General features: G+C 32.7%; 1 protein-coding gene across 1 annotated transcript; it reads right to left on the bottom strand.

Annotated features, from left to right (window-relative positions):
* Positions 1 to 869: 869 nt before the first annotated feature.
* Positions 870 to 5,350, bottom strand: PFK2 (phosphofructokinase 2). The gene is made up of 2 exons (XM_028215212.2): positions 4,603 to 5,350; positions 870 to 1,861 (listed from the first exon to the last, which is right to left on the bottom strand). The coding sequence occupies exons 1-2, from the start codon at positions 5,185 to 5,187 to the stop codon at positions 1,031 to 1,033; spliced, it is 1,416 nt and encodes a 471-aa protein (XP_028071013.2). The 5' UTR covers positions 5,188 to 5,350; the 3' UTR covers positions 870 to 1,030.
* Positions 5,351 to 12,939: the final 7,589 nt, after the last annotated feature.

Genomic DNA, 12,939 nt, shown 5'->3' on the forward strand with positions numbered 1-12,939 from the left:
ATTTTATAAACTCTCTACTTATATAAAAAGTAACAACTCTTAATAAAAAAACAGAAGAAATTATATTAAAAAAAAATAAAGGAAAGGAAAAAAAAAAGAAGAGAGTAACACAAAACAAAAAAAGAAAGAGTGTATGAATTAAATGTCTTTATTCCGTCTAAATAATTACGATGACAGAAGGGTTAATATAATTTCCCAAACGTCAAGGATGATATATATTAAACCCAAATCTCAGGGGGTGTGAATAGAATTTACCAAAAAAAAATAAAAAACTAAAATATATATTGTATGCTTCCTTTTTGGATTAACGATATTTTGCAAATCAACGTATGCAATTGCAATATCTAGTATCTAAAGGCCCACAGCTTGACTCCATACAAAGGACGATAACCCAAAATTCTCCAACCGACAAGAATCCTTTAAGAAATTTATATTCAAAAATAAAATCTAAAACCAACCGTATTTGATAAGATTAGATATTCCTTTTATAACTAACACACACACACACACACACACACACACACACACACAAATAAAGAAATGAATAGAACAAAATAAAATAAATAAATAAAAAAGATGAAAGGGAGTCCCTTATCCAAGCAATGCCATTTTTCTTTTCTTTCGTTTCTTTTCTTTTGAAGGTCAATTGCATATGAGCAAGGATCCTCCAGAGTGATTTTTTCCTAAAGTTTCCTAGAGTGCTATATTGTGTGGTTGAGATTTACTGACAAGTCACATTAATTTTTCTAATGTGACTTGCCAGTAAATCTCAACCACACAATGTTACACTCTAGGAAATTTTAAAGAAATTTCACTCTAGAGGATCCTTGGTGATTGCGTATATCACTCAATCAACTACAGTTCTAGTCTGCATAAATCTCAATCGCAGATCTGATTAAGAGACAAAAATCCAAAAGTTCCTAGTCATTGAGAAGCTAATTACAAAAATCAACCAGAAGACCCGACATATTGGCACGACATTGCCATACAAAATACGGACATAAGCTTCAATTATTATATGTCCAGAAATTCAAAGACCTTGGCTCGTAGAAAAATCAGGCTGGTTGGTGACAGATCTTACCCATGCCCACTTATGGTCTCTTGTGTTCACTGGATTTTTAGCCTGTGAAACCTCTTCCACTGGAATATATGCATAGTTGCCATTAATGGGACCTGGGACAAATCCAGTGTACCCTGCCATTATCCCATGAATTGCCGAGTGTGCCAGCAAAGTACAGTATAAATTGTCCGTGGCATTTGCATGGACTGCACGGATCATATATGTCGGATCTATGTACTTCACTGTGAATAATTCATCCGGGTGATCCCTATCCCACCACTTCTTAAGCTCCGACTTCAACCACCCACCAACATCTAAGAACACGAGGTTTCCAGATTCATCCCTCTCTTCCTTCTGGGCATCAGTTCTTGGTATCATATCTTGTCCGGCCCCCTCAGCGACAACAAGTACTGCATGGCCATTCTGTTTTAGTCTATGTTGGAGAAATTCAAAGAGCCCTCCTTTTCCTTCCAAGTAAAAATTATTTTCGGGTACCAAACAGCAATCCACATCCCGGCTGCTCAAGGTTGCATGGAGGGCAATGTGCCCCGTGCTACGACCCATTAACTTTACTAGGCCAATACCATTAACTGCACTCTCGGCCTCAACATGAGCAGCATTGATTGCCTGCTGTGCCATTTCCACTGCAGTCTGAAATCCAAAGGATTTGTCAATGATGCCAATATCGTTGTCAACGGTTTTGGGAATTCCAACAACTCCAACATTCAGTTTTCGTCGACGAATCTCATCGAATATCTTCACAGCCCCACGCATTGTGCCATCACCACCTATGATGTAAATCTATACATTTGCAAACGATGAGCAAACTCAAAAACACAGTTGGTATCACCAATCAGTGCACAGGAATTCTTTCACCTAAAGAAGAAGAATATCTTGCAAATATCTAGTTCAAATTCATCAACATGAATCCAAAAACATGTGATCAGCATAGGGAAGAAAAATACAATCAAAGATAGAGCTCAAGCAACAAAAACACATTGGGCTTGTTTGGTTTGTATTTGAGAAACATGTTTTGAGATAAAAAGTACGAAAATTTGTTTGGTTTGGTGTTTTTTCAAAAGATGTTTTGAAAAATTATTTTGAGAGAGAGTTTTGAAAAAAGTGATTGATTTGATGTGTATGAGAGAGAGATTTGTTTGGAAAACTTGTAAACCAAACAAGTATTGGAAAAAAATTGTGGGAAAATTTGTTTAGTTTGACTACTTTTAAAAACTTAATCGTAGAGAATTTTTCTCAAAATTTTTTGAGAAAACACAAACCAAACAAGGCCATTGTATGGCTCAAGCAACAAAAATACAGTAGGCTTGTTTGGTGCAGCTTTTCTCAAACTGAAAGTTGATAATAAAAAAGCAAAAATTAAAAGCACTCCTTACCCAACTTTCAGAGAATCAGCATTTTTCATTTTATTTAAGCTATACCTTATAAGAATTGAAAAGCCCATCTCACACTTCTCCTTAAAATTCAAGTTTTAAGAAAAGAGAGACTGGAGCCTTAACTAGCACAGATAGAACAACTCTAGACGATGTGGGACATATTCCAACACACCCTCCTAGACCACAACATACAGTAGCCGGATAAACGGCACACCAATCATAGGCCCATCCAAACTCTAATACCAAATTGAAAAGCGCAACTCACACTTCTCCTTAAAATCCAGGTATTAAGGAAAAGGAAACTGGAGCCTTATAAATAGCACAGATAGAGCAACTCTAGGCGATGTGGAGCACATTCTAACAATAATAAGTAGGAGTTTCACCAAACATTCTAGCATAGACTCCCAAAAGCTATAAGCAATCTCTATAAGCTGCACCAAATAACCTCAATGTATGGCTAATGGATTCACTATTTGGTGAGTACCTCATCTTACATATCATGAACCTGCAATAGGCTACGTTCCATTTGGTGAAAACGTTACAGAATAGTCGTGCAATATAGACAGGGCATTGAAGAGTGAATGGTTAGGGTCCAGATTTGATTCTTCTTGTTTGTAGCGGCAAATGGCAATCATTGAAATGAACTTATTGTGTTTTGGCATATTTGGTCTTGTGGAAGACCACGCAATGGGCAAAATTTTTCCATGCAGTTACGTCAACTGAAGCCAATGAATAATGGCCAGTGACACACATTTTGGTAACCATGTACAGTAAATCTACAAACTCACTAAAAAAAAATTAAGAAAGGGTGTCAAACTAATTTTTGATTGGCACTGATGAACTAAATTAGTGTTTGAAGGAAGGAATAACAAACATCTAACATGGCAACAGAATGATTCTGTATTGAAGCGATAATATTGTATGGAATTCAGATTTTGAATGTGTTATCCAACAAGCAAAGATGCAAAATGTAAAATGGAACCCCAATAAATAATTATTCTTTGTTTTCTATTTATTTTCTCATGCATTATTTAATCCCGCAGCTGTTATCAGAGAATGCAGGTTAAAAGTTAATATACCAAACCTCATTTCCATGTACAAAAGAATCTAATGGAACCCCAATAAATAATTATTCTTTGTTTTCTATTTATTTTCTCATGCATTATTTAATCCTGCAGCTGTTATCAGAGTATGCCGGCTAAAAGTTAATATAGCCTAAAAAGAATCTAATCAGCAACATCATAAGTTCAGCAACAATCAATTCTTGGAAACATTTGCAGTTCAAATATGGATTTGATGAAATCAGGGAAAGAGATGAACAGAAAGAGGTCCTTAGCCATTGCTTGTGTTATCTTAGATTTATCAAAGAAATGGGAATGAAAAGGAAATGATATTACAAACGATTTTACAGGTAACCAAAAGAAGATCTTTTTAACAAATACTTAATTATTTTTCCTGTTTTCTCAGTAAGATGAATTTTATTGATAAAAATAGATGACTACAATACTTACAAAAATAGAAAAAGATTAAAATTTTTGTATTAATCTTCACAAACAATTGACCTGAAAATTCTAATGATCCAGGCTATAAGCATCTAGCAATTGAAAATTTTTCATCCAAGACCATGTTCACTCACAAGGTATTGAGATCTCCCAAGAACTGCCTGCATTAATCCAATGGAGGTCAACCCTATGCTAGTGATTGGTCCACTGGAATGAAGAGGAATGAAATAACCATTGCATTAAAATATTCATGCCTAAAAAAATAATGACAAATAGAATTAACTTTGACCATTTTAAGCGAATGGTCATTATTAATGTCGAATTCCATTAAAGCAATTCTGTCATCATTTTCCTAACCCAATCACATTAAAGAAAGAAATTTTGCTTCTCTCCTTCCATTTTATTTTCCTATCTTTTCCGTTTCCTTTTCGTTTCCTTCGCAAGTCACAGACAACAACATAAAAACATGGTTTATTTATTTATTTATTATTATTATTTCCTTCCCCTTCCGATGGATTCCAAATGTAAGTTTTTAGTACTAGACAATAAAATATTATGAAAAAGCCCTTATGAACATATATCAATAATACAGACACAGGAGTAAGTGACTGTTAAGCAAGGGAAGGGAAGGGAAGGGATAATAAACCTGATTAAAGCCACGATGTTGGATGGCGTTGACGATCTTATCAAGATCAAAGCCACCTCTGGAGGTCTCAAGAGCAGTCCCACCTTTCTTGTGCCAGTTATGGACCAGCTTCGGATTCAGAGGTACCGGTTCGCCTCCCGAGTAGAACCCTCGGTACCCTGATTTCACCCCGAAGATCTCCCGCACGCCGTAAAGGTCACACAGACCAACCACCAGCTCCCTAATCACGGTGTTAAGACCAGGGCAGAGTCCCCCGCACGTGACGATGGCGGCTCGCACGTGATCTGGGTCGAAGAATATCTGCTTTCGTGGTCCAGCTCTGTGGTAGCTTTGGTGGTGAGAAGGTGCGGTGTTGTCCTCGTCGGAGGAGGAGAGATCGTAGACGATCTGGCGGAGGACCACGTCCGACGGGGTTAGGTAGAAGCCGTCGGCGTCGGGGGGGTGGAAGAACTGGTTATGGTCCAGTGGGTTGGTTAGGGTTTTGAGGTTTTCGAGGTAGTCAGAGAGGTGGGGCAAACTCTGGAGTTGTTGTACCGTAGAGAATGAGAGGCTCTGCTGTGGTGGCCCGGTGGTGGCGGCGGCCATGGCTGTTTTGATTTTCAATTTGCAGGATCGTATCCCCCAGAGAGAGAGTCAATGAGTAAGCGAGCGAGCGAGGGAGCGCCGAGGGAGAAGGGAAGGAACTGAACTGAACTGAAGCGGCCCTTTTGCCACTTCTCACATTATGACTCACTCCTAATTTTTTATCAAAAAATTAATTGTAATTATCTTTTTAAAATAGTCTAGAGTTATGATATAATATTGTGATTGATAGAAAAAATGACTAAGTAAAATATTGTGTTAGATGATTAAAAAAAGAGTTGTGCTTGAGATCCCTTGTCTCTAATCATTAGGGTTGAATAGCGGATATACCGATCCGTCAAAACTGACTGAACCGAACCGATCCGTCACATTTTGAATGGATACGTGATGAAGAGCGGACGGTTGCGGATTGATTTTCTCCAATCCGCCAATCTGGCGGACAGATGGCGGATTTGAAATTCCTTTGGCCGCAACCGAACCGCCAAGCTGTGAGCACCACTAGTAATTTATACTAAGATTTTGTATTTTTAGTTTGTTTAAATATTCTGTTTGTGTTTTTAATTAAAAAGAGTTTAAATATTCTGTTGAAAAAAGTTTTCAACTTGAATATTTTTTTTTGAATTGAAAAAAAATAAACGTATTATTTATCTATATTTTTTAGTTTTTAAATCTACCTCTAAAAATAATAAATAGAAAATATGATATATGCTGGTTGATTTTTGTTTTCAAAAACAGATATAGATGTAACAATACAGAGACATACAATCTCTACTACTGCTGTGTTCATGGTTTTGATGGTTTGAATTGTTTTTATATTTTAAGAACCACAGATTGTAATACTTTATGTGGATGAGACAGGCTGTGATTGTAGTATGTGGATGAGGCATGCAGTGATTGTAATATTTTTTTAAGTCATTGACTATAATACTTTCTTCTTTTTTTTTTTTTTTTTAGGAAATGCACAAGTTGAATTATATTGAAAATTTATAAAATTTTAAACCGCCAAACCAATTTACATCCATCCGCCAAAACGCCAATCCGCTCAATCCACGTCCGCCGAATTGGCGAACAGATACGAATTGATTTTCTTCAATTCGTCAATCTGATAGACGAATAATAGATTGAAAGTTTCGTAACCACAACCGACCTGTGTCCATCCCTACCAACCATCTCACCACCTCACGTGGAGATTGGTCATTAGATAAAAAATAAAAAAATAATCACACACCCACTGGGCCTGGATCACCCCACCCCAGTGGGGTATGAGGCATTAACCTTAAAAAAAAAACAAAATAAACATAACAAACAATGGTTAGTTACGGACATAATAATATTTCAACAACATTTTATAATTTTTTGAAAAGAACATCTTGGATCTACGTGGCAGAATGACAAAGTGCCACGTAAGCATTGTGGTGTTAAATGTGAAAGTAACACATGTAGTACGAGCAATGGATGATGATAGGAAAATGTTTGGAACTTGTTTTTTTTTGAGAGATCCCATCACCTCTATATAGTGATATAAATTAATAATGTGTTTGTATTATTATTATTTTTTTTCTTTCTCTTTCTTACTTTAACTAATCACAAGTGAATGAAAATTGTGAAAATTATAGAAAAATATTTGGTAGTCACAATTTCTGTGGTTTAAATGGTCCGAAACTACTAAAACGACGTCGTTTTGGTAGTTTCAGATCATTTGAGTCACAGAATTTGTAACCACCTAACATTACTGGAGATGATATTTTATAAAAATTTGAATAATGATAATAGAAGCTCATCATAGGAATAGGATGGGCGTACTATGGAAAAATTATTATTGCTTCCTAAGGAATCTTATCTTACATGGGGGTCGATGTTCACCAATCATATATTATTATATTAGCAATTAATCCGTGGTAGGTATGAGATAAAATAATGGAAAAAGATTGGTAGCTCGAGAAATTAGCTCGAAAAATGGCTCGAAAGAGAAGAGAGGGGAAAAGGAGGAGGAGAGGGAGAAAGAGAGAGGAGAGGTCGTCGCAGCTCCCCGCCGTCGTTGCAGCTCCCGCCGTCGTCGCAGCTCCCCTCCAATCCTTCTTCTTCCTCCTCCGTCGCACCCTGCCTCTGGCCCCGCCTCCTCCTCCAGCCCGATTTTTATGGCCTCCTTCCCTCCATTTCTCCTCCTTCCCCCTCCTCCCGATCTGCAGACCCTCCCTTCTTCTTCTTCTCCACCCTTCTTCTTCTTCTTCTTCTCCCTTCTTTTTCTTCTTCCTTTTGCAACAAAAACACAAGAAAAAAGAAAAAAAGAAAAAAAAAGACACCAAAACGACGTCATTTTTGTGTCGAGCCAAATTCGAGTCACCGAGTTTCGAGCTACGTAGCGAGATCGTAAAATAATTTCGCGTTATAAAAATAAAATATATATGATATTAAAATTATTTTTTGTTATTTGTATTTTATACATTAAAATTTTATTTGTCAGTTAATTAGATTATGAAGTTATGAAAAATATGTGAATTCAATGTATAAATAGTTTAATACAATGTATTTGTTAATTTTATAAAATTTATACAATTAGACAATTTTCTCCCATGCTTTTTTTTTTAAATTTTAAATATTATGAACCAACATCTATTTTCTCCGTACAATCACTCAAGAAATTCTGAAGTTGTGTTAAGATAGAATTTGTAAATAAAAAAAGAAAAAAGAAAAAAGAAAAAAAAGAATGGAAAAGTGAATGAAATAGGCTTTTATTTCATGCACAAATCTATTTAATTTTTTTTTTAAATTCAAAATTCTATGATAATTGTTTTTGTACAAATCTAAAATTCAAAAGTCAAACTGATTTTACTCGAATAGTTTCATCTCCAAGCAATTTGGGTGGATATAGAAAACTCGTTTGTGCTGCAGCAGAATCAACATCAATGAGTGTAATATGAATTCTAAAGAATCAAGATATTTTGACGGAGATATGAAATTGTTTAGTAATTTTTAATTTTTAAAGGAATTTGTAATAAGATAGGATTGCAAAGTAGTTAATAGATATTTTTCAGCTAATAATTTTAATATTATTTTAAATTTTGGCCAAAAGTTATGATTCAATTGTAACAAATAATTCAATTAGATTTTTTTGAATTAGTTAAAAAGGCCCAAGTTTATTTCTAGAAATAGTATAAATCTGGTATTAGATCTATTTTTGGCGTGTTATGTGACTTCAAACCAATAGATGTATTTTTTAAATTATTTGTGGCATATAAATAAAGGAGCAAATGAACTAAATAATAGATTTTTTAATTAATTACAAATTAAGAAAATTAACAAATCAATTTGAAGTTTTGATGCTCCCAAAATTCATTGATTAAATTTTAAAAAAAATAAACAAAAATTTATTGATTTTAGGAGAGTCCAATGCATACATATAATTGAACAAAACTCAAAACTTGTTTAAAAACCAGCAAATAAACGTTTAAATTTAAAGATAAACATAAATAAAATATTAATTTTTTTATTCTTATTAAGTTTGTATTCAATTTTGCACATTAATTCAAGTCCACATAGTTTTTTCATCTCATTCTTCTTCTTATCCTCAACTTCAGCTTCTTATGATGATGATTACAAAGAGATATCCATTGCTCTTTTGTTTGTCCAAAATATTTGAAAAGGTAAAACACTATGAAAATGGAGAAATGATTGAATAATTTTTAAAAAGTGATTTAATATTAAAAAATTATATATATGAAACACACAATTGAAAAATGTAAGAGAAAAAAAAAATCTCAAAATAGTAGTTTTTAACTTATTTATGAATTAATTAATGAAAGCAAAAGCAAAAGACAATAAAACCCTTAAAATTTTCGTGACATACCCAGTCTTTATAGGTAAGTTGTAGATAAATAGGTTATGAGCAAGTGTTTATTTAAAAAGATATAGAGAAGTAATCATATTGTAATAGAGAAGAGAGCATGCAATGGAGAGTTGTGAGTGTTTTTTTTTTTTTTCGTCATCTTTAGTTTCATTTTAGTGAGAATAGTACAACTATTTATAAAAATTGGAATATGAACATAAGAGAAGTTTTTTTAGATTTTTTTTAGAAAAGAAATAATGATAACTATGTAGGATTTTTATCCTTTTATTTTATTTTATTTGCTTCTTTTTGTCTCTTGGTTTTTTATTTGTTTTTATTTTTTTAGATTTTTGTACAAGAGAGATACGGATTTTTATCCTTTCATTTGAATTGTGGGAAATAAAGATATTATGTGATTTTTAAAATTTTTATTTTTTTATATAGGGAGAGGAAGTGAGAAGACTTTTCAAAGGGAGACGCAGCGGGTGCCAGGTTTTTTTTTTTCCTCAAAATTATGAGAATTTAGAAATGAATTTTTGAAACTTTTTGAGGTAACACTACATTTGCTTATATATATAGTATAGATAGATTCTTTTATATTTTGTTAATCACTTAACGGTTCGTTTAGGATGGGGGTTGACTTTTTAGTTTTTTTTATTATTTTAACATGGGGTTAAAAAGTCTCGTTTGGAATAGACTTTTTAATTTTTTTTTAAAATTTGTATGAGAGAAAAAATTAAATGATTATAGGTTGAATGTGACATTTTATTCTATTTTACTAAAATAGCCTATTTTATCTTATATAGCTATTTTAGCCCCAATGAACATCCAAATGAGCACTAAATGTTTCGATCTTGACTGACTAATTTTCACATAAATCTATAACTAAGATACAATAACTCACATCAAAGAAGAATTTAAACATCATATTAAAGCTTTTGTTTGATATAAGCTAAAATGAGAATTTTTTGGGGTTAAAATAGGTATAATAAGACAAAATAAGCTTTTTTTTGTCTAATAAGACAAAATGTCATATTTAAGTCATAATCATTTTATTTTTTCTCTCACAAAAGTCAAAAAAGTTAAAAAATTTATCCCAAACGAGACTTTTTAACTCCAAGTTAAAATAGTTAAAAAAATTATAAAGTCAAAAAATCAACCCACATTCCAAACAAACACACCCTTAATATAAAATTATGAATACTATCTCTTTTATTAATTACAATATCACTAGTACACTATTTAACAATGGGTGGTATTACATGTACCAATTAGTGTACATGCTAGTGTTATGATATCATTAATGACCCTATTTATTATACAAATTATAAATATCGAAAATATCTAAAATTATACCACATCATCTATTAATGTACATTAATATATACATTAATTAGTATATATAGCCTCCGTTTGGGAAGTGGGTTGACTTTTTGGCTTTTTGGCTTTTTTGGCTATTTTAGCCTGGGCTAAAAAGTTTGGTTTGGGAAGGACTTTTTGGCTTTTTGGCTTTTTTGACTTTTTTTGTGAGAGAAGAATGTAATGATTATAGGTTGGATGTGATGTTTTGTTTGTTATGGCTAAAATAGCCTATTTTGTTTTTTGTGACTAAAATAACCAAAAAAGCCTGAAAAAACCCTTGCCAAACGGAGGCATAGTATTATTCTTTAACAATACTCTCGGACCAATTAACAACTTTTCCATGCTATGATATGCTAAAATGACCATGTTATGATATGTCAAAACGACCTCGCCTGGGGGGTTCGCTTCATTTTTGGAGCGACCGAGCTAGTCCGCCCCCACAGTTAGTTAGATCGTTAGCCAGAATCGAATTAGGCAGCCCACTTAATCTAAGCTCAAGTCTACTCCTAAGCCCTAAGGTTATGGGCTTCAGCCTGAGCTTAAGACAGGCCCATACTTCTCTTAATGTTTATTTATATAAATTATCACAAATTCATTTTATTAAACTTTTTTTTTTCCAACTTGTATTAATGTATTGTGTGCATATAGATAGGGTATTATTAATGCGCATCTTTAAAACACATACTTAAAAAGATTATATACGCTATTGCCCTGAAGAATTTATTACACATACTTAAAAAGATTATATACTTTATTGCACTGAAGAATTTATTTGAGAATTGAGTTTCTAATAACTTTATATTTTTAATGAAAAGACATGTAAAAAAATTAAAAAGATTAGATTGACCTTTTAATTATTTTAATATGCTTCCAAACAAAGCCTTACTTTTATACCAAAATTGAATTAGTTTTAATATATTATTTTTAAATAAAGATGGTTTTTTCATGTAAACGTTGTGAAAAAAGTATTTTATGTGTGTTAAAACTTGATTACACAACTAAACTGAATCTAACTCTGAGATTTCAGGAACAAAGCCGAAGAGTACGTGCACTAGATAAAGTCTATAACTTGTAATAATGAACAAAATATCTAAATCGGTTGCTACCAATGAGAGGGCACTCAAGTCCAAATAAGAAGTCTGTTTTCAATTTGGACTCAAATTCTAGGGCTGAGCAAGAAATCTGTAAAATTCCTAATCCGATCCAGTCCAGTTCAATCTGATAGGTTTGGATTGGTTTTTTAAATCCGCGGTTCGGTTCCGGATTGAAGAATTAAAAATCCGTAGTCTACGGATTGGTTCCGGATTGAATCCCATGGTTCCGGATTGGAACCGATCCGGACCGTATACAAATAGTCTATATTTTTATTATACATCTTCTCCCATAGTATCTTCTCTTATTCTATATAAAATCTAAACTCAAACCTAAAACTGTATAATATCTTCTTTTATTACTTTTGTTTGTTAGTTTTTAGTTTTAATTTGTAGTGGTCTAAATACTTATGGTGAAACCAGTTTTCTTATGTTGTTTAAATTCTAGAACAGTATGTCACTATTATAGAAAAACATGTTACTATTGTGGAACTGATATAGCGCTATGTTTATATTTTTATGAAATTAAAGTGTTATATATATATATATATATATTTTTTTTTGTTATTTAATTATGTGAATCCGTGGTCCTAAACTGATCCAATCTGTATTTAAATAGATTGGTTCGGATTGGTTCCATGATTTAAACGGATTGGATTGGTTCCAATTTTTCAAGAACCATAGATAACGGATTCGTCCTGATTTTATCCCAATCCAATCCAATCCGGACCATGCTCACCTCTATCAAATCCTCTTTCATATATCTCGAATTCTATTGTATAATCATATAATACCTCGGCCAAACAATGTTACCCATATGGCACATCGACTAACAATCTAGTCACGTTGACTATTTCAAAATTATGCCCCCACATATTTCATGAGAGGAAAAATAAATTAATCGAAGAAATATTTTTTTTACTTTTTTAAAAGTTTATAAAATTAATTAGGTTTCAGTATAAGATTGATAAAATCACTATTGTAAACTATTTTGTTGTTGGTCCCCTTAAAAAAAAAAAAAAAAGTTTGGCTTTTTTGAGTTGATCATCTTAACTTGAGAGAGAGTGTTTGGGTTTGTAAGTCCCATTTTCGAACCGATTTCGATAATTTGAATTGGTCATTTTATAGGACTCGTTGAGTAGAATATTTAGATAAAAAATAAGATGATCGGATATTGATAGCTATATATTTAAATCAAATTTGTATTACACAAAATGAATGATTATTCCCTTTTTAAAATTATATTTGTCGTCTATTTTTTTTAAAAGAAATATTATTCAAACATGTAGTTGTCGATGTCTAATAATTTTGATTTTTTACATGAATATTCTATTCAACGAGTCTTAAAAAGTGAATGGTTCAAATCACCAAAATCAATTTTAAAATGGGTCTACCAATTACAGACGCTCTCTCAAATTAAAACGACAATTTGAAAGAAGTTGTACTAAAAAAAAAAAAATTATTTTGTTGGGCGAA

The sequence above is a fragment of the Camellia sinensis genome, chromosome 9 (assembly GCF_055761805.1).
Source record: "Camellia sinensis isolate YWXY chromosome 9, ASM5576180v1, whole genome shotgun sequence".
NCBI classification, from domain to species: domain Eukaryota; kingdom Viridiplantae; phylum Streptophyta; class Magnoliopsida; order Ericales; family Theaceae; genus Camellia; species Camellia sinensis.

What these genes read in the sequence shown, in the direction of transcription:
- PFK2 (XM_028215212.2), bottom strand. Translation starts at nt 5,187, where the DNA reads ATGGCCGCCGCCACCACCGGGCCACCACAGCAGAGCCTCTCATTCTCT. An exon ending in AACATCGTGGCTTTAATCAG is followed by an intron (nt 1,862 to 4,602) that starts GTTTATTATCCC and finishes GCAAATGTATAG; the next exon opens with ATTTACATCATAGGTGGTGA.